This window comes from Erythrolamprus reginae, chromosome 2 (genome assembly GCF_031021105.1).
Source record: "Erythrolamprus reginae isolate rEryReg1 chromosome 2, rEryReg1.hap1, whole genome shotgun sequence".
Taxonomy (NCBI): Eukaryota; Metazoa; Chordata; class Lepidosauria; order Squamata; family Dipsadidae; genus Erythrolamprus; species Erythrolamprus reginae.
This window is the reverse complement of record NC_091951.1, coordinates 19155649-19177656: the sequence shown is the minus strand read 5'-3', so window position 1 is coordinate 19177656 and position 22008 is coordinate 19155649. Positions and strand designations below refer to the sequence as shown.

The following is a 22008-nucleotide window of genomic DNA, read 5'->3' as shown; positions in this document are numbered from 1 at the left end:
AACATTAAATGTGTGACAATATTTTGTATTGAAAATTGATACCAGGTTATCTTTTGTGTGACGCAAAATTCAGTTAATGTGAGGTTGTCCTGTATACAGTTTTGTTTTTAACCAGAAAAGAAATTAATTGAGTCCCAAACAACTCCACCTATCTCGGAGAACCAGTTTGTGCATCGTTTCAGAGTTTTGAGCAATACCCACAAAAGGTATTGCATGACCCGGATCCATAATGTGTGCGAGACAGGCTTAAGGTGGAAAGTCGAGGACCACCTGTAGTTATTTATATTTCTTTTATTATCAAATATAGAAAGCACCCACCTCACAAGTTTCCTTATTTGTCCCATTGGGAAACATCTATGCAATAAATTGAGGACTACTTGTAATTAAACACTGATTAAACTTTGACTCATTTGCAAAATGGGGTCATCCTATAAAGGCAATATATTTGAAACTGTGAGCACCTGTCTTGTAAAACACAACTCTGAAAAGGGACTCACAACCCTAAAGCTAAAATCAAGAAAATCAAATAATCAGGTACCTGAGACACACCCACAAACACAACCAAACTCTAATGCTCTCTGACTCTGTCCCAGATATTGGGGAGGGAAACAGGCCCCCTAAGGCTTTCCAGAAAGGGGGGCTGCAGCAATCCTCACCCCAGGAGAGGGTCTTTCCCAGGGAAGGGGCTGCTCCTGAAAAGTCAATGGGGGAAGATTTTCAAAAACAGACTCCTCAAACATGTTTGTGTCTCTACATGGGCACATGCATGTTTACATGTCCATATCCTTATTTCTCAACCTTAAGCATTTCAAGCTGTGTGGATTTCCACTCCCAGAATTCTCCAGCCATCATGCATTGTGGGACCTGATGTCCCCTCCATTTTAAAAGAACCATTCCCATTCAGCATCCAGTATGGCCTAGTGGTTAAGGCTCTGCATGAGAATGCCTGAGGCTCTGGGTTCCAGTCCCGCCTTGGCCATGAAAGGAAGGTGAGAGACCTTGGGCAAATCACAATAATAACAGTTAGAGAATCTGCAAGATAAGTTGAGAATTAGTAATTACAATAAATTAGAGTGACAGTTAAAATTAAATTGGCTCAGCAGTAACATAAAAGCTCTAGGGAATACTTTAAGTAATAGAAATTTCATATATCACTTATGGGATAAAATTGTGCAAAATTTGAAAATGACCAGTACAAGTGTAATAACAAAAACAGAAAAAAGTATACTTAAACCTAGCCACAACATCTCCTTCAGCCTCACGTGGCCCCCTCCTCCAAGCAGAAGGCGTGGGTGGCTGCTCATTACTGGCTATAACCCAGATAGGAATTATGATAACTAACAATGCATGTTTGTGCGTTAAGGGACGTTTTGTATATATAATAAAAAAAGAAACCCTGGGGCCCTGGGTTCCAATCCTGCCTTGGCCATGAAAGGCGGTTGGAAGACCTTGGGCCAGTCACTCTCTCAGCATACAAGGGCTGATGTGGGGCAAACAAGTCCAGGGAGATGTGAAGGATACGTCTTGAGTTCTTGCAAAAATAATAAAGGCAGATAAATTTAAAAAAACCATTTTCCATTCTGCACTGGGTTGCCTGCCTTGTTTCCCTTTCGTAATCGGGTTGTCTCCATGGAAACAAGAACGCGATCTGGGCTCCTCCCCCAAACATTCCCCTTTCCTGTCTCAGGGGATGAAGTAATCCCGCTTGCAGCCTGCAGAGGGCGAAATCCTTCCCAAGGGCAGCAGAACCCTCCACACAGACGCCCATCCGAAGAGGAGCTTTCGGAGCACGTGGTCCTGGCTGAGGGGGGAGATTAAAGGGGAGGGGCGGAGAGGAAGAAGAGGGGGCGGGATTAGAGAGGAGAGCAGAAGCCCCGCCCCCGCCTCCCCTCTCTGGACTTCCGCTTCCTTCCGTGAATCCCCTTTCTTGGGGGATCTGCGCTGGATCCCTCGGGAGAAGCTCCTGGATCCTGCTCATAGCAGGTGAGGCTGCTCTCCCTGTGGATGCCGCTGTTGGGCTTGCCGGGATTTCCTCGGGTAGATCAAGAGCTCTGGCGTTGCCTGCAGGGAGCGGATCCCTCTCTTCCCTCCAGGGGGACAAAGGGGGCTCCTCGCCCGGACAAGGATCCCCGGGGGACTTCGGGTGGATCCGGGATAGGCGGTTTGTGGAAAGTTTCTTCCAGAAGGTCACTCTGTGGTCCGTCAGAGCAAGAGATCTCCGCGCATCCAGATCCCTCATGGTCATTTGGAAAAAGTGGAGTAAACAGAGCTTTAAAAACGTTTTTGCAGATTCGTGACAGAGACTGACTTCCTTGCAATGGGGAGGGGAGGGTTGGGGGGTGGGAGAAAGGATTTAAATTAACCGGGTTTTCATTTTTTTTCTTAACACCCAAGAGACCCTTTTATTTTGAGCTGCATCTAAAAGGCCAGCAGTGAAATCTTTTCTTTTAATGCTAATGCTTACTTTCCTTCTGCTTTAAAAAGATGGGTAGAATTTTGAAGCTTTAGATTTTCTTTGTTTTGTCCAGAAAAGGGCTGAGATGTGGGGGCTCCTCCTTGGTGGATATTTTTCCAAAGCACAAAGAAGGGGTTTTTTTTGGGGGGGGGGGGTCTTGGGAGGAGCTGCTGGAAGAAGCTGATGGCCAGAAGGCTCACTTGAATAATTGTAAATACTGTACAGTCATGAAAAGCCTAACTGGAATCTTTGTGGCCTTGCAGGCTCCAAAAAGAGCAGGAAAGAGCCGCCCTTTTCACCCACGCTCTGCCCCATCTGGTCTCCTCCATTGAGTTTTCCCTCACACAACTATGCTTTGGTCCCTTGTGGATTTCACCCTGCTGGTTTCTCCCATTGTATTAAGATATTTTTGAATTATAATTCAATCTTCATTATTTTGTATCCCCATCGATATTTATATTTTTTCGACTTTCTTCCACTCCATTTACAGATCATGTTCAATGTCACTGTTGGCATCTTTTTCATTTTTCTTTGCAGGAGACCAGTGAGGATGTGGCCATGAACTTCACAGAGGAGAAAGAGACGTTCCTGGATTGGGATTCATCAACCTTTGACCAGGACTCCGTTCCAGAAAATTTGGAAATCGTGAGTTGGGAAATGGAGTCATTTACATTAGCATGAACTGTTTTCCCTTCTCTTTTTCTTATGCGATGCCTTAGTTTAGTCTACTTTACTTTATTGTCGATGCACCTTGTACAATGAAATTAAATGCCATCTTCAGTTACATCAGGGGTCTCAAACTCGCAGCCCGTGAGACAACTGCGGCCCGTAGGACAATAGTTTGCGACCCCACCTTAACATCAAAGTGTAGTGTCTGTTTTTCAGCTTTGCTGGCAGAGGAATTCTGGGAGTTGAAGTCCACAAGTGGCCAAGATTGGAGACCTCTGGTTTATAGGGGGAAAAAAGAGATGAAAGAAAAGAGAGAAAGAAAGAGGGACAGAGAGAAAGAGAAAGAGAGATAGCAAGAGAGAGAGAACAAGAGAGAAAAAGCGTGAGAGAGAGAGAGAGAAAGAAAACGAGAGAAAGAGCAACAGAGAGAGCAACAGAGAGCAACAGACATAGCGAGATAGAAAGGAGAGAGGGAAAGAGAAACTGAGAAAAAGAAAGCAAGACGGAGAGAGTGAGAAATAGAGAGAGAAGAGGAAGGGAGAGAGAGAGAGTAAGAAAGAGACAGGAGAGAGGAAGGGAGAGAGGGAGAGAGCAAGAAAGAGACAGGAGGGAGGAAGAGAGAGGAAGAAAGCAAGAGAGAGAAAGAGAGAAAGCAAGAGAGAAGAGTGGAAGGAAGAGAGAGAGAAATGATAGAAAAACGGGGAGGAAAAAAAGAAATGAGAAAAATGATTGAGGCAGAGAATGACAGGAAAGAGAGAAAAACAGAGAGAAGTGACTCTTGATTTAAACCTTATGATAAAAAGCACTTAAATAATAACAGAGAAAAAAAAACCAGCCCTCACCTATTTTTGTAAAAGGTTCAAGAGTTCACACACACACACACACACACACGGGGGAGAGGAGGCAGGGATAGAAAAGGGGAGGAGAAATGAGAGGGAAGGAATGGGAAACAAATGAGACAGTAAAGGGGGAGAGACAGGAGAGAGACCCAGAAATGAGAACAGTGGTAGAAATTTGAGGAGGGATGATGGATTAAATATGGATTGACTCTGGGGGCAGATGCCAGCGGTAAAACATTTTATACATGTTTCCCTTATACGGTATAGATAATGTTAGCTTGTAGTTTGTGTTCCAAATTCTCCCCCATTCTGCTAAAATTCTGAGTCCAGGCTGTCATTTTTTCTTTTACTTCCTCCTTGGCCATTTCGTCAGCAAGGAGGAAGTTATATAGTCTGGATATTATTGTCTTATCGAGACTATTAGTTAACGTTTTGAAAGCCATATTTGGTTTTGTCTGCTTTAAATTTTGATGTGATTTGTAAAAAAGACCACCAATCCAATTTAATACCTTTTTTGATAAGGGTTTGTTTTGAAATTAGTTCATTTTTTTCATCTAGTATTTGTTCATGATCCCTCTTCTAACCACTATGTCCTGGTTCCAACTAATGATCCCAAAGGATTCAGCACTCTGAAATTTTAGGTTTCCTCAAAGAACGGCTTTATTGAGTACAGTGGAACCCCGACGTACGAGATTAATTGGTTCCGGAAGGAGGCTCGTACGTCGAAAAGCTCGTACGTCGAAACATTGTTTCCCATAGGAAACAATGGAAAAGCGATTAATGCGTGCAAGCCCGAGGGCTGAGGGGAAAAGACGTCGGCTGAGGGGTGCCCGGTGCTTCGCCTCAGCGAACTTCCGCGCTTTAGGAGTGAGCGGAGAAGCGGCGCGCCTGTTTTAAACGATCGGAGCCGGCCTGGGGGGCTTTCCAGCAACCCCCCGAACCCAGGTTGGGGGTTCGGGGGGTTGCTGGAAAGCCCCCCAGGCCGGCTCCGATCGTTTAAAACAGGCGCGCCGCTTCTCCGCTCACTCCTGGCAAACTTCCGCGCTTTAGGAGTCAGCGGAGAAGCGACGCGCCTGTTTTAAACGATCGGAGCCGGTCTGGTGGGGCTTTGCAGCAACCCCCGAACCCAGGTTGGGGGTTTGGGGGTTGCTGCAAAGCCCCACCAGACCGGCGGCGATCTTTTAAAACAGGCGCGCAGCGCGCAGCGCCCCTCTCGCAGCCCTGTCAGTTCCGAGCTGCGAGAGGGGCGCGGCGCGCTTTCCCGAAAGGGACGGAGAAAGCCCTCTCTCGCAGCCCCCTGGCTGGGAGCGCTTTCGCTGCGAGAGAGGGCTTTCTCCGTCCCTTTCGGGAAAGCGCGCCGCGCCCGTCTCGCAGCTTGGAACTGACAGGGCTGCGAGAGGGGCGCGGCGCGCTTTCCCGAAAGGGACGGATAAAGCCCTCTCTTGCAGCGAAAGTGCTCCCAGCCAGGGAGAGCGTTCAGATCCCCCCACCCCCAGCAGAGAGCGTTCAGATCCCCCCACCCCCAGCAGAAAGCGTTCAGATCCCCCCACCCCCAGCATAAGGCAAGGATCCGCAGAGTGGGGCGGCAGGGAAGGTGACCGCCTCTCCACTCACCAAGTGCCGGGATACGAGCTGAGAGGAGCCGGGCTGGTTTGCTTTCCTTTCTTCCCACGCTGATGCAGAGCAAAGCGTCACGCCCCCCTGACGCTTTTGGCGGCAAAAGAGCCAAGCGTCGCTTCGGAAGCCGCCGAAAGCGTCAGGGGGGGACGTGACGCTTTGCCCTGCATCAGCGCGGGAAGAAAGGAAAGCAAACCAGCCCGGCTCTTCTCAGCTCGTATCCCGGATGTGAGCTCGGGAGGCAAACAAAAATGTCGCTTCCCTCCAAGCTCTTATCTCGAGTAGCTCGTAAATAGAGCTGCTCGTATGTTGAGGTTCCACTGTACCTCATTTTGGCACGGATAAACTTAAAACCAGCTCTAACTGTTTCCCACGCATTCAGCATAATTAAACGTTAGAGGTCCCCCCTCCCCTAGGGTCACAGGTCACGTTGCCCAATTAGGTGTTCTTGCATCTCCTGGCAACAAGTTCCATTCTCCTGCTGGCCCCTGTTGAGAATGACCTTGGTTCCCATGAGATAGCAGGTTGTTTTGGCTAGATCGCATTCCATTCTTCTTCCTCCTCCCTGAGCTGTGTGTCAACTAGAGAAACGGAAGATGGCTGCAGTAGGCTCGATCCATTTCAGAATTGACACACTGCTTCACTTAAGGAACGAGATTCCAGGCCCTAGCATGGTCATACATTGAGGACATCTCTCTTACAAATTTAGGGACTTCCTTACTTGGCCTCAGATCTACTGACCACCCTACCCTGGGAAGAGGGTCAGACTGGAAGACCCTCAAGGTCCCTGCCAAGGCTAAGATTTCATGATTCTGTGTCTAAAAATGAAATATAATGCTTCACGTCTTTCTCCTTTTAATAGGGGATAAAATATTGTAACCAGAGATTTATCTGCAACCCAACTATCAACAGATATAAGAAAATCAACATAAGGCAGCCACCGTCATAAAGCATGGAGCCTGGGAAACTCTTGGATCCCCCGTCAGATACAAGCAGCCCTCCGAAAATCCACGGAAGACCCCATGAATGCTCAGAGTGTGGGAAATCCTTTGCTCGCGGGTCCCTCCTTTTGACCCACAGGAAGGACCATGTAGGAAATAAATCCAGGAAAGCTTTGGAGGCTGAGAAATCCTTCTCTGGGAAAAACCCCAAAGATCTCAGGAAGCCCCCAACACTAAAAGCCTATAAGTGTGAGGAATGTGGCCATTGCTCTAGTCAAAAGTCACACCTTCTTTCACATCAGAAAATCCACACAGGAGAGAAACCCTATCAATGTCTGGAATGTGGGAAGTTTTTCCGTCAAAATATCACTCTCAGAAGGCACGAGAGAATCCACACAGGGGAGAAACCTTACAAGTGTTGGGAATGTGGGAAGAGCTTTTCTCAGAAGTCAAGTCTTGCGACCCATGAGAAGTCTCATGCAGGAATCAAATCTTACAAATGCTTTGATTGTGGAAAATGTTTTGGCCATAGTTCATCTCTTCAGAATCATTGGAAAACACACACAGGGGAGAAAAACGAAAAGTGCCTCGAATGTGGGAAATGTTTTACCCAGAAAACAACTCTGGTGCGACATCAGAGAATTCACACTGGAGAGAGACCCTATGAATGCACAGAATGTGAGAGAAGATTTATGGGTCCTTCTGACCTTCGGAGACACCAGATGAGGCACAAAGGAGAAAAACCCTATGAATGTGAGGTGTGTGGGAAAAGTTTTATTACACAAACAGAGGTTAAGAATCACGAGAGAATCCACACGGGAGAAAAGCCATTCAAATGTGGGGAGTGTGGGAAATGCTTTTCTAAAAAAGGACCCCTTGGAAGGCATCAGAGGGTCCACACAGGAGAGAAGCCCTTCAGCTGCCTAGAATGTGGGAAATGCTTTAGAGACGAGACTGACCTTTGGAGACATCACATAACCCACACAGGGGAGAAGCCATATCAATGCATCGACTGTGGAAGGTGTTTTAATAGGAAATCAGCCCTTGAAATGCATAAAAAAATCCACACTGGGGAAAAAAACTACAAATGTTTTGACTGTGGGAGAGCATTTACTCAGTCATCTGCCCTTAGAAATCACAGCCGAATCCATACAGGAGAAAAACCTCACAAATGCTCAGACTGCGATAAATGTTTTTCAAAGAAACGTGAGCTTTTGAAGCATCAGCGAATCCACACTAGAGAAAAACCATCATAGGCACACCCGAAGTCCCAGGAGTTTGGCCTTAGAAATACACACAGTGTGAGAAAAGTTTTCATAGTAAATCAAAACTGAAAAAGCACCAAAAAGTCCATTGCAAAGATAAATCTTTTCAGCTGTCAACAATGTTGGGAGTATTTTAATTCAACAGATCTTAATACAGTGATACCTTGTCTTACAAACTTAATTGGTTCCGGGACGAGGTTCTTAAGGTGAAAAGTTTGTAGGATGAAACAATGTTTCCCATAGGAATCAATGGAAAAGCGATTAATGCGTGCAAGCCCAAAATTCACCCCTTTTGACAGCCGAAGCGCCCATTTTCGCACTGCTGAGATTCCCCTGAGGTTCCCCTCCATGGGAACCCCGCCTCCAGACTTCTGTGTTTTTGCGATGCTGCAGGGGAATCCCAGCAGGGGAATTGCAGCATCGCAAAAACGAGCACTTCGCTGGCAACGGAAGTCTGGAGGTGAGGTTTACCAGCGAGGAGAGCCTCAGTGAAATTGCAGCATCGCAAAAACACCGAAGTCCTTGTAACCCCACCTCTGGACCTCTGTGTTTTTGCGATGCTGCGATTTTACTGAGGCTCTCCTCGCTGGTAAACCCCATCTCCAGACTTCCATTGCCAGCAAAGCACCCATTTTTGCACTGCTCGATTCCCCTGCTGGGATTCCCCTGCAGCATCACAAAAACACGGAAGTCTGGAGCCTCACAGGAATCCCAGCAGCGCAAAACGGGCGCTTCGCTGGCAACGGAAGTCCGGAGGCGGAGCATCCCAGCGGCGACAGTGGGTTTGTAAAGTGAAAATAGTTTGTAACAAGAGGCAAAAAAATCTTAAACCCTGGGTTTGTATCTCGAAAAGTTTGTATGACGAGTCGTTTGTAAGACGAGGTATCACTGTATTTACCAGGAACTTCACACAGTGATCGAAGGGAATCCTACAATTATTTGGTGCGAGTAAAACACTTTTCCTACGGAAGGAACCTCAAATAACATCAGAGAGTACACAATGATACAATTCGGAGCCGCCCGGAGTCTTCAGAGAAGGGCGGCATAAAAATCTAATAAATTGAATTGAATTGAATAATAATGAAGATGTCACAGCCAAATCCATACAGGAGAGAAACTCCATAAATGCAATAAATGTTTTTATGAAAAAAGTTATTATTTTTAGATTCTTTCAATATTTTTAGTCTCATTCTTCCTTTTTCCCCATGCCAGATATATTTTAAAATTATTATGTTTAGCTTATAAAAGTAATTTGGCATGGGGTGAGGTATCATCAGTACGCTGATGATACCCAGCTTTACATCTCTACCCCATGTCCAATCAACAAAGCAGTGGAAGTGATGTGCCGGTGTCTGGAGGCTGTTGGGGCCTGGATGGGTGCCAACAGACTCAAACTCAACCCTGATAAGACGGAGTGGCTGTGGGTTTTGCCTCCCAAGGACAATCCCACCTGTCCATCCATCACCCTGGGGGGGGGGGGGGGAATTATTGACCCCCTTGGAGAGGGTCTGCAACTTGGGCGTCCTCCTCGATCCACAGCTCACATTAGAGAACCATCTTTCAGCTGTGGTGAGGGGGGCGTTTGCCCAGGTTCGCCTGGTGCGCCAGTTGCGGCCCTATTTGGACCGGGACTCACTGCTCACAGTCACTCATGCCCTCATCACCTCGAGGTTCGACTACTGTAATGCTCTCTACATGGGGCTACCTTTGAAAAGTGTTTGGAAACTTCAGATCGTGCAGAATGCAGCTGCGAGAGCAGTCATGGGCTTCCCTAGGTATGCCCATGTTACTCCAACACTCCGCAGTCTGCATTGGTTGCCGATCAATTTCCGATCACAATTCAAAGTGTTGGTTATGACCTTTAAAGCCCTTCATGGCATTAGACCAGAATATCTCCGAGACCGCCTTCTGCTGCACGAATCCCAGCAACTGATTAGGTCCCACAGAGTGGGCCTTCTCCGGGTCCTGCCAACTAAACAATGTCGGTTGACGGGCGCCAGGGTAAGAGCCTTCTCTGTGGCGGCACCGACTCTGGAACCAGTTCCCCCCAGAGATTAGAACTGCCCCTACTCTCCTTGCCTTTCGTAAACTCCTTAAAACCCACCTTTGTCGTCAGGCATGGGGGAACTGAAATATCTCCCCTAGGCCTAGACAATTTATGTATGGTATGCTTGTATGTATGTCTGCTTAATAATGGGTTTTTTAAAAATCTTAAATTGTAAATTATTAGATTTGTTATGAACTGTTTCTATTGTGTTGTGAGCCACCCCAAGTCTACGTAAAGGGGTGGCATACAAATCTAATAAATACATTAATACATAAATTTGCACCTATTTTTATGGGTCTCATATGGAATAGAAAAAAGTAGCTCAGTAAAATATTCATTTTTATAGTTGCAATACTTCCTACTATTGATATTTACAAATTTTTCCAATTTTCCAAGTCCACTATGAATTGTTGTAGTAATCTTGTATAATTTTCTTCTTTGGTTGTTAAACATCTGGCAGTTAAATATATTCCCAGGTATTTTACTTTAAATATTTGTAGACCTAATTTCTTTGTCAATTCAACTTTTTGTAAGATTTTAAGCTTTTAATTTTGTCTTTGTTAATTTTAAGTCCTGCAACTTTCCTATAGTCTTCTATTTTTTAACTTGGGGCCCTTTTCCAATGATTTTTCGAAAACAAATACTGAATCATCTGCAAATTAAAAGAAAACGTTTTATTTTGACAGCCCAGCAGGCCTTTCTACTCCCCCCTCCTCCTTCCCCCTTCAGGGCTTGTGGGAGCTAAGAGGCAGCCAAAAATGGTTTCAGCCAGGTTCACTTCAGAGTGAAGACAGTGCAGGGCTCAATCCAGTCTCCCTTTCCCAGCATCCTTCATACGTTTCCGCAGGGGAGCAATCAGGTTTCCTGGATGCTTGAAGAAAGAAATCCTTCTCACCTCCTCGGTGTTTCTAGTAGAGTCAACATTAAATGTGTGACAATATTTTGTATTGAAAATTGATACCAGGTTATCTTTTGTGTGACGCAAAATTCAGTTAATGTGAGGTTGTCCTGTATACAGTTTTGTTTTTAACCAGAAAAGAAATTAATTGAGTCCCAAACAACTCCACCTATCTGGGAGAACCAGTTTGTGCATCGTTTCGGAGTTTTGAGCAATACCCACAAAAGGTATTGCATGACCCGGATCCATAATGTGCGCGAGACAGGCTTAAGGTGGAAAGTCGAGGACCACCTGTAGTTATTTATATTTCTTTTATTATCAAATATAGAAAGCACCCACCTCACAAGTTTCCTTATTTGTCCCATTGGGAAACATCTATGCCATAAACTGAGGACTACTTGTAATTAGACGCTGATTAAACTTTGACCCATTTGCAAAAGGGGGTCATTGTATAAAGGCAAGAAATTTGAAACTGTGAGCACCTGTCTTGTAAAACACAACTCTGAAAAGGGACTCACAACCCTAAAGCTAAAATCAAGAAAACCAAATAATCAGGTACCTAAGATACACCCACAAACACAACCAAACTCTAATGCTCTCTGACTCTGTCCCAGATATTGGGGAGGGAAACAGCCCCCTAAAGCTTTCCAGAAAGGGGGGCTGCAGCAATCCTCGCCCCAGGAGAGGGTCTTTCCCAGGGAAGGGGCTGCTCCAGAAAAGTCACACTTCCTGGGTCCTGAAAATGGTAAGGGTGAAGATCTGAGTTAATTATTCATTTCACAATGGTTAGTCTCCACTTCTTCAGCTGCTTGTTAAAAGTGATCAAGGGCCCTGACAACCACACTCGCCTCAAACAAGTTCTGCTCTTGATTCTGGATTTGAATTGTTACATTTATCCTTCTTCAATGGGGGAAGATTTTCAAAAACAGACTCCCCAAACATGTTTGTGTCTCTACATGGGCACATGCATGTTTACATGTCCATATCCTTATTTCTCAACCTTAACCATTTCAAGCTGTGTGGATTTCCACTCCCAGAATTCTCCAGCCATCATGAATTCTGGGACCTGAAGTCCCCTCCATTTTAAAAGATAACCATTCCCAATCAGCATCCAGTATGGCCTAGTGGTTAAGGCTCTGCATGAGAATGCCTCAGGCTATGGGTTCCAGTCCCGCCTTGGCCATGAAAGGAAGGTAAGAGACCTTGGGCAAATCACAATAATGACAGAGAATCTGCAAGATAAGTTGAGAATTAGTAATTAAAATAAATTAAAGTGACAGTTAAAATTAAATTGGCTCAGCAGTAACATAAAAGGGCTAGGGAATAAAATAGAAATTTCATATATTAGTGTAAAATTGTGCAAAATTTGAAAATGACCAGTACAAGTGTAATAACAAAAACAGAAAAAAAGTATAGTAAACCTAGCCATAACATCTCCTTCCATAGAAGTGGGAGAAGAAATCAAACTGATTTCTATTAATATCCATGGAATTAATGTACCAAAACAACAGAAAAAATATCTTTTACAAAACTAAGAAAACTTGATGCAGAAGTAATATTATTATAAAACGTCCATATTTTTTAAAAATAGCAAAGGAAGCTATTGGAAAAATAATAGATTGACTGGGAACCAGGTCTTTCTTTTAGACTAGGAATTATGTTTGGAAATTATGTAAAAAAAAAAAAAAGAAACATAGAAGATTAGTAGCAGAAAAAGACCTCATGGTCCATCTAGTCTTCCCTTATACTATTTCCTGTATTTTATCTTGGGATGGATATATGTTTATCCCACGCATGTTTAAATTCAGTTACTGTGGATTTACCAACCACGTCTGCTGGAAGTTTGTTCCAAGCATCTACTACTCTTTCAGTAAAATAATATTTTCTAATGTTGCTTTTGATCTTTCCCCCAACTAACCTTAGATTGTGTCCCCTTGTTCCTGTGTTCACTTTCCTATTAAAAACACTTCCCTCCTGAACCTTATTTAACCCTTTAACATATTTAAATGTTTCGATCATGTGCCACCTTTTCCTTCTGTCCTCCAGGCTATACAGATTGAGTTCATGAAGTCTTTCCTGATACGTTTTATGCTTAAGACCTTCCACCATTCCTGGGGCTGTCTTGCATGTTATACCTCTAGCTATGCAGCCAAGCATCCTACTTGCTTTTCCTACCGCCGGACCACACTGTTCACCCAATTTGAGACTGTCAGAAATCACTACCCCTAAATCCTTCTCTTCTGAAGTTTTTGCTAACACAGAACAGAAATACATTCACAGAATTGCAAAATAAAAAAGAATCAGAATATTATCTACCTCAAAACAGGTTTTATGGATGGTCAAAAAATAGGAACTCAATATTAGGGAATGCCCAAATACAGTAAGACCTCACCTATCGCTGGTATTGCATTCCAAACCCGGCCGCGATAGGTGAAATCCGCCATGTGGAATTTATCAACTGATAGTACTTATTTAAGTATTTATATTGTAATTGTTTGGTAAGTTTTCATTTTTTTAAATGTTTATAAACCCTTCCCACACTCTTACAAAATACATATCACAGTAGTACATATATAATATAACTTAAAACTAATAAAACTAATAAAAAACAATAAAGCAACAACATTCTCTTTCTCTCTCATACGTGTACGTAATCTCTCTCTCTCTCATATATCCTAAGAAATATTTCTTGAAAACCCGCAATGAAGTGAAGCCGCGGTAGGTGAAGCGCGACATAGCGAGGGAAAACTGTAATGACTTGGTAGATGTAGATATAAAATGGTAACTAAATGGGAAAGCTTTATGTAAAATAAATGTGTCTGGAAATAGAAGAGAGAATATGTATTAAATAAACCCAAAAAAGAGAATATGAAACAGGATGAAAAGTAGACCAGAAGGTTGATACATATAGAAGAAATAGGCATGGAAATGATTTAAATATATACACATATCAAAAATATTTAAAATATAAATAGATAAAAATTATGTGGACCGATCTTGTGCTATAACCAGGGGTGGGCAGGTGGCAGGACAGGGTGGAGAGCAGTTCCACCCGCAGAAAGCAAGATTTGTGCCAGCTCCAGCTGATTGGCGGCTGTCACTTCCTGGATTACTGGTCTCTGCTTCCCTCTCCTTTTTTCCCCTGCTGCTGCGTCTATGCTCCTTGTTTTTTTCCTCTTTCCTCCTTCTTGGCCTTGGATGAGCTTCCCTCTCTCCTGCCCAGCTCCCCTCCAGCCTCACGTGGCCCCGCCCATTACTGGCTATAACCCAGATAGGAATTATGATAACTAACAATGCATGTTTGTGCGTTAAGGGACGTTTTGTGTATATAATAAAAAAAGAAAGCCTGAGGCCCTGGGTTCCAGTCCTGCCTTGGGCATGAAAGGCGGTTGGGAGACTTTGGGCCAGTCACTCTCTCAGCATAAGAGGGCTGTTGTGGGGCAAACGAGTCCAGGAAGATGTGAAGGATACGTTCACTGTCTTGAGTTCTTACAAAAACAATAAAGGCAGATAAATTTTAAAAAATCATTTTCCATTCTGCACTGGGTTGGCTGCTTTGTTTCCCTTTCGTATCGGGTTGTCTGTATGGAAACAAGAACGCGATCTGGGCTCCTCCCCCAAACATTCCCCTTTCCTGTCTCAGGGGATGAAGTAATCCCCCTTGCAGCCTGCAGAGGGCGAAATCCTTCCCATGGACTGCGGAACCACACCGACGCCCATCAGAAGGAACAGAGGCGCTTTCGGAGCACGTGGTCCTGGCTGAGGGGGGAGATTAAAGGGGAGGGGCGGAGAGGAAGAAGAGGGGGCGGGAAAGGGACGGGACCGGAGAGGAGAGCAGAAGCCCCGCCACAGCCTCTCCCCTCCCACTCTCTGGACTTCCGCTTCCCTCGTGAATCCCTTTTCTTTCTTGGGGGATCTGCGCTGGATCCCTCGGGAGAAGCTCCTGGATCCCGCTCAGAGCAGGTAACACCCAAGAGATCCTTTTATTTTGAGCTGCATCTAAAAGGCCAACAATGAAATATTTTCTTTTAATGCTAATATTTACTTTGCTTCTCCTTTAAAAAGATACGTAGAATTTTTATGCTTTACATTTTCCTTGTTTTGCCCAGGAAGAGGCTGGGATGTGGGGGCTCCTTCTTGGTGGATTTTTTTTCCAAAGCACAAAGGAGGGGGGTTTTCTGGTGGTGGTGGGAATTCTTGGGAGCAGCTGTTGGAAGAAGCTGATGGCCAGAAGGCTCACTTGAATAATTGTAAATAAATTCATGAAAAGCCTAACTGGAATCTTTGTGGCCTTGCAGGCTCCAAAAAGAGCAGGAAAGAGCCGCCCTTTTCACCCACCCTCTGCCCCATCTTGTCTCCTCCATTGAGTTTTCCTTCACACAACTATGCTTTGGTCCCTTGTGGACTTCACCCTGCTGGTTTCTCCCATTGTATTAAGATATTTTTGAATTATAATTCAATCTTCATTATTTTGTATCCCCATCAATAATTATATTTTTTCGACTTTCTTCCACTCCATTTACAGATCATGTTCAATGTCGCTGTCGGTATCATTTTCATTTTTCTTTGCAGGAGACCAGTGAGGATGTGGCCATGAACTTCACAGAGGAGAAAGAGACGTTCCTGGATTGGGATTCATCAACCTTTGACCAGGACTCCGTTCCAGAAAATTTGGAAATCGTGAGTTGGGAAATGGAGTCATTTACATTAGCATGAACTGTTTTCCCTTCTCTTTTGCTTATGCGATGCCTTAGTTTAGTCTACTTTACTTTATTGTCAATGCATCTTGTACAATGAAATTAAATGCCCTCTTAAGTTACATCAGGGGTCTCAAACTCGCAGCCCGTGAGACAACTGCGGCGTGTAGGACAATAGTTTGCAACCCCCACCTTAACATCAAAGTGTAGTGTTAGTGCGGCCGGAATGTAAAGCGACCAGGGGGTGGGGGCAACCCCACATCGGCCAAGCATCCTCGGAAAAGCCACCCGCCCCGTTCCTCTCTTCCCCGTTAGAGGGTGGCAGACTCGAGGGCGCTTGCGCAAGGCGGGCTTTTTGGGCAGAAAGCGTGCCGTGGTTCCTCCTCCTCAGTCACGAAGCCCACTTCTCTTTTCTCCCTGCAGGTTGCTGCCACCACCGGCGCCCCCACGTGCCTCATTGTAGTCAGCCCTGCTACAGCAGGTGAGGCCTGTAGCTCGGACTCTCCTCCCCACCCGCCTGCCCCGCTTCTTCGGCTATTCCGGGCAAAGGCGATGTGTCTGACCGGTGAACAGAAAGGCAGGGTGGGGTGTTTAAATAAAGGAAGGTGGGGTGTCCCTCAACCTTGGCCGCTTTAAGACTTATGGATTGCAACTCCCAGAATTCTCCAGTCACCTATGCTATGACTGTTTTTCAGCTTTGCTGGCAGAGGAATTCTGGGAGTTGAAGTCCACAAGTAGCCAAGATTGGAGACCTCTGGTTTATAGGGGAAAAAAGAGACAAAGGAAAAGAGAGAAAGAAAGAGGGACAGAGAGAAAGAGAAATAGCAAGAGAGAGAGAACAAGAGAGAAAAAGCGAGAGAGAGAGAAAGAAAGAAAACAAGAGAGAAAGAGAGAGAGAAAGAGAGACCAATAGACATAGCGAGATAGAAAGGAGAGAGGGAGAGAGAAAGTGAGAAAAAGAAAGAGCAAGAGAGAGGGAGAGAAAGAGACAGAAGAGAGGAAGGGAGAGTGGGAGAGAGCAAGAAAGAGACAGGAGAGAGGAAGGAAGAGAGAGAAAGGAAGAGGGACAGAGAGAGAGAAAGAGAGATAGCAAGAGAGAGAGAACAAGAAAGCGTGTGAGAGAGAAAGAAAACAAGAAAGAAAGAGCAAGAGAGAGAAAGAGAGCAACAGACATAGTGAGATAAAAGGAGAGAGGGAGAGAGAAGGAAGAGAGAGAGAAATGATAGAAAAAAGGGGAGAAAAAAGAGAAATGAGAAAAATTATTGAGGCAGAGAATGACCAGAAAGAGAGAGAAACAGAGAGAGAAGTGACTCTTGATTTAAAGCATATGGTAAAAAGCACTTAAATAATAACAGAGAAAAAAAACCAGCCCTCACCTATTTTTGTAAATGCTTCAAGAGTTCACACACACACACACACGGGGGAGAGGAGGCAGGGATGGAAAAAGAGGAGAACTGAGAGAGGGAAGGAATGAGAAACAAATGAGACAGTAAAGAGGGAGAGACAGGAGAGAGACCCAGAAATGAGAACAGTGGTAGAAATTTGAGGAGGGATGATGGATTAAATATGGATTGACTCTAGGGGCAGATGCCAGCGGTAAAACATTTTATACATGTTTTCTTTATACGGTATAGCTAATGTTAGCTTGTAGTTTGTGTTCCAAATTCTCCCCCATTCTGCTAAAATTCTGAGTCCAGACTGTCATTGTTTCTTTTACTTCCTCCTCGTCCATTTCGTCAGCAAGGAGGAAGTTATATAGTCTGGATATTATTTTCTTATCGAGACTGTTAGTTAATGTTTTGAAAGCCATATTTGGTTTTGTTTGCTTTAAATTTTCATGTGATTTGTAAAAAAGACCACCAATCCAATTTAATACCTTTTTCGATAAGGGTTTGTTTTGAAATTAGTTCATTTTTTTCATCTAGTGTTTGTTCATGATCCCTCTTCTAACCACCATGTCCTGGTTCCAACTAATGATCCCAAAGGATTCAGCACTCTGAAATTTTAGGTTTACTCAAAGAACGGCTTTATTGAGTACCTCATTTTGGCACGGATGAACTTAAAACTAGCTCTGTTTCCCACGCATTCAGCATAATTAAACATTAGAGATGTTGCCTCCTCTAGGGTCACAGGTCACGTTGCCCAATTAGGTGTTCTTGCATCTCCTGGCAACAAGTTCCATTCTCCTGCTGGCCCCTGTTGAGAATGACCTTGGTTCCCATGAGATAGCAGCCTGTTTTGGCTAGATCGCATTCCATTCTTCTTCCCCCTCCCTGAGCTGTGCGGCAACTAGAGAAACGGAAGACGGCTGCGGCAGGCTCGATCCATTTCAGAATTGACACACTGCTTCACTTAAGGAACGAGATTCCAGGCCCTAGCATGGTCATACATTGAGGACATCTTTAAAATTACTTAAAACCCACCTTTGTCGTCAGGCATAGGGGAGTTAAGTTATCCTTTCCCCCTAGACTATTACAAGTTATACGTAGTATGTTTGTGTGTATGTTTGGGGGTTTTTTTTTATACTAAGGGTTTTTTAGTTGTTTTTATTATTGTTCATGTTGTTTTACCACTGTTGTTAGCCGCCCCGGAGTCTGCGGAGAGCGATGGCATACAAATCCAATAAATAATAATAATAGTAATCTCTCTTAGAAATTTAGGGACTTCCTCACTTGGCTTCAGATGTACTGAGTACATTATCCTGGGAAGAGGGTCAGACTGGAAGACCCTCAAGGTCCCTGCCAAGGCTAAGATTTCATGATTCTGTGTCTAAAAATGAAATATAATGCTTCACTTCTTTCTCCTTTTAATAGGGGATTAAATATTGTAACCAGAGATTTAGCCGTAAGCCAACTATCAACAGATATTAGAAAATCAACATAAGGCAGCAACCGTCATAAAGCATGGAGCCTGGGAAACTCTTAGATCCCCCGTCAGATACAAACAGCCCTCCGAAAATCCACGGAAGAACCCATCAATGCTCAGAGTGTGGGAAAAACTTTGTTAGCAGGTCCCTCCTTTTCACACACAGGAAGGACCATGTGAGAAATAAATCCAGGAAAGCTTTGGAGGCTGAGAATTCCTTCTCTGGGAAAAACCCCAAAGATCTCAGGAAGCCCCCAACACTAAAAGCCTATAAGTGTGAGGAATGTGGCCATTGCTCTACTCGAAAGTCACACCTTCTTTTACATCAGAAAATCCACACAGGAGAGAAACCCTATCAATGTCTGGAATGTGGGAAGTTTTTCCGTCAAAAAACCACTCTGAGAAACCACGAGAGAATTCACACAGGGGAGAAACCTTACAATTGTTGGGAATGTGGGAAGAGCTTTTCTCGGAAGTCAGGTCTTTGTTACCATGAGAAGTCTCATGCAGGAATCAAACCTTACAAATGCTTTGATTGTGGAAAATGTTTTGGCCATAGTTCATCTCTTCGCCTTAATTGGAAAACACACACGGGAGAAAAACGAAAAGTGCCTCGAATGTGGGAAATGTTTTACCCAGAAAACAACTCTGGTGCGACATCAGAGGATTCACACTGGAGAGAGACCCTATGAATGCACAGTATGTGAGAGAAGATTTATGGGTCCTTCTGACCTTCGGAGACACCAGATGAGGCACAAAGGAGAAAAACCCTATGAATGTGGGGAGTGTGGGAAATGTTTTATTACACAAGCAGATGTTAAAAATCACGAGAGAATCCACACGGGAGAGAAGCCATTCAAATGTGGGGAGTGTGGGAAAGGCTTTTCCAAAAAAAGATCCCTTGGAAGGCATCAGAGTGTCCACACAGGAGAGAAGCCCTACAGCTGCCTGGACTGTGGGAAATGCTTTAGAGATGAGCAGGACCTTCGGAGACATCACATAACCCACACAGGGGAGAAGCCATATCAATGCATCGACTGTGGAAGGTGTTTTAATAGGAAATCAGCCCTTGGAGAGCATAAAAAAATCCACACGGGGGGAAAAAACTACAAATGTTTAGACTGTGGGAGAGCATTTACTCAGTCATCTAGCCTTAGAAGTCACAGCCGAATCCATACAGGGGAAAAACCTCACAAATGCTCAGACTGCGATAAATGTTTTTCAAAGAAACGTGATCTTTTGAAGCATCAGCGAATCCACACTAGAGAAAAACCATAAATGGGTGGAGTGTGGAAAATCTTTTGCCCAACCTTCAGCACTTCACAGGCACACCCAAAGCCACAGGAGTTTGGCCTTACAAGTACACACAGTATGAGAAAATTTTCATAGTAATTCAAAACCAAAAAAGCACGAAAAAGTCCATTGCAGAGATAAATCTTTTCAACTGTCAACAATGTTGGGAGCATTTTAATTCCACACATCTTAATGTTTACCAGGAACTTCACACACTGATCGAAGGGAATCCTACAATTATTTGGTGTGAGTAAAAGACTTTTCCTACTGAAGGAACCTCAAATAACATCAGAGAATACACAATGAAGATGTCACAGCCAAATCCATACAGGAGAGAAACTCCATAAATGCAATAAATGTTTTTATGAAAGAAATTATTATTTTTTGATTCTTTCAATATTTTTAGTCTCATTCTTCCTTTTTTCCCATGCGGCATACAAATCTAATAAATAATAAATGCCAGATATATTTCAAAATTATTATGTTCAGCTTATCAAAGTAATTCGCCCCTATTTTTATGGGTCCCATACGGAATAGAAAAAAGTAGCTCAGTAAAATACTCATTTTTATAGTTGCAATTCTTCCTACTATTGATATTTACAAATTTTTCCAATTTTCCAAGTCCACTTTGAATTGTTGTATAATTTTCTTCTTTGGTTTTTAAACATCTGGCAGTTAAATATATTCCCAGGTATTTTACTTTAAATATTTGTAGACCTCATTTCTTCGTCAATTCACCTTTTTGTAAGATTTTAAGCTTTTAGTTTTGTCTTTGTTAATTTTCAGTCCTGCAACTTTCCTATAGTTTTCTATTTTTTAACTTGGGGCCCTTTTCCAATTATTCTTAGAAAACAAATGCTGAATCTGCAAATTAAAAGAAAACGTTTTATTTTGACAGCCCAGCAGGCCTTTCTACTCCCCCCTCCTCCTTTCCCCTCTCAGGGCTTGTGGGAGCTAAGAGGCAGCCAAAAATGGCTTCAGCCAGGTTCACTTCAGAGTGGAGACAGTGCAGGGCTCAATCCAGTCTCCCTTTCCCAGCATCCTTCATACGTTTCCGCAGGGGAGCAATCAGGTTTCCTGGATGCTTGAAGAAAGAAATCCTTCTCAACTCCTCGGTGTTTCTAGTAGAGTCCACATTAAATGTGTGACAATATTGTGCAATACTCAATTTCATGTGAATTAAAAATTGATACCAGGTTGTGTTTTGTGTGACCCAAAATTCAGTTAATGTGAGGTTGTCCTGTGTACAGTTTTGTTTTTAACCAGAAAAGAAATTAATTGAGTCCCAAACAATTCCACCTATCTGGGAGAACCAGTTTGTGCACCGTTTCGGAGTTTTGAGCAATACCCACAAAAGGTATTGCATGATCCGGATCCATAATGTGCAGAGACAGGTTTAAGTTGGAAAGTCGAGGACCACCTGTAGTTATTTATATTTCTTTATTATCAAATATAGAAACCACCCACCTCACAAGTTTCCTTATTTGTCCCATTGGGAAACATCTATGCCATAAATTGAGGAGTACTTGCAATTAAACACTGATTAAACTTTGACCCATTTGCAAAATGGGGTCATCATATAAAGGCAATACATTTGAAACAGTGAGCACCTGTCTTGTAAAACACAACTCTGAAAAGGGACTCACAACCCTAAAGCTAAAATCAAGAAAACCAAATAATCAGGTAACTGAGACACACCCACAAACACAACCAAACTCTAATGCTCTCTGACTCTGTCCCAGATATTGGGGAGGGAAACAGCCCCCTAAAGCTTTCCAGAAAGGGGGGCTGCAGCAATCCTGGCCCAGGAGAGGGTCTTTCCCAGGGAAGGGGCTGCTCCAGAAAAGTCACACTTCCTGGGTCCTGCAAATGGTAAGGGTGAAGATCTGAGTTAATTATTCATTTCATAATGGCCCTGACAACCACACTCACCTCAAACTATTTCTGCTCTTGATTCTGGATTTAAATTGTTACATTTATCCTTCAATGGGGGAAGATTTTCAAAAACAGACTCCCCAAACATGTATGTGTCTCTACATGGGCACATGCATGTTTACATGTCCATATCCTTATTTCTCAACCTTAAGCATTTCAAGCTGTGTGGATTTCCACTCCCAGAATTCTCCAGCCATTATGCATTGTGGGACCTGAAGTCCCCTCCATTTTAAAAGATAACCATTCCCAATCAGCATCCAGTATGGCCTAGTGGTTAAGGCTCTGCATGAGAATGCCTGAGGCTCTGGGTTCCAGTCCCGCCTTGGCCATGAAAGGAAGGTGAGAGACCTTGGGCAAATCACAATAATGACAGAGAATCTGCAAGATAAGTTGAGAATTAGTAATTACAATAAATTAGAGTGAGTTAAAATTAAATTGGCTCAGCAGTAACCTAAAAGGGCTAGGGAATACTTTAAGTAATAGAAAT

At 43.7% G+C, this 22008-nt stretch overlaps 1 protein-coding gene and 1 pseudogene across 2 annotated transcripts; both read left to right on the top strand.

Annotated features, from left to right (window-relative positions):
* Nucleotides 1-1894: 1894 nt before the first annotated feature.
* LOC139159842 (zinc finger protein 665-like) lies at nt 1895-10109 on the top strand. Of its 2 annotated transcripts, none has more exons than XM_070737264.1 (3): nt 1895-1983; nt 2993-3100; nt 6443-10109. In XM_070737264.1, exon 3 carries the CDS (start codon nt 6533-6535, stop codon nt 7775-7777), a length of 1245 nt encoding a protein of 414 aa, XP_070593365.1. In that variant the 5' UTR covers nt 1895-1983; nt 2993-3100; nt 6443-6532; the 3' UTR covers nt 7778-10109. The 2 variants fall into 2 exon arrangements, with proteins under 2 accessions (XP_070593365.1, XP_070593366.1); XM_070737265.1 differs by lacking the exon at nt 1895-1983 and adding an exon at nt 2223-2240.
* Nucleotides 10110-14597: 4488 nt separating this feature from the next.
* LOC139159844 (zinc finger protein 665-like) lies at nt 14598-19960 on the top strand (annotated as a pseudogene).
* Nucleotides 19961-22008: the final 2048 nt, after the last annotated feature.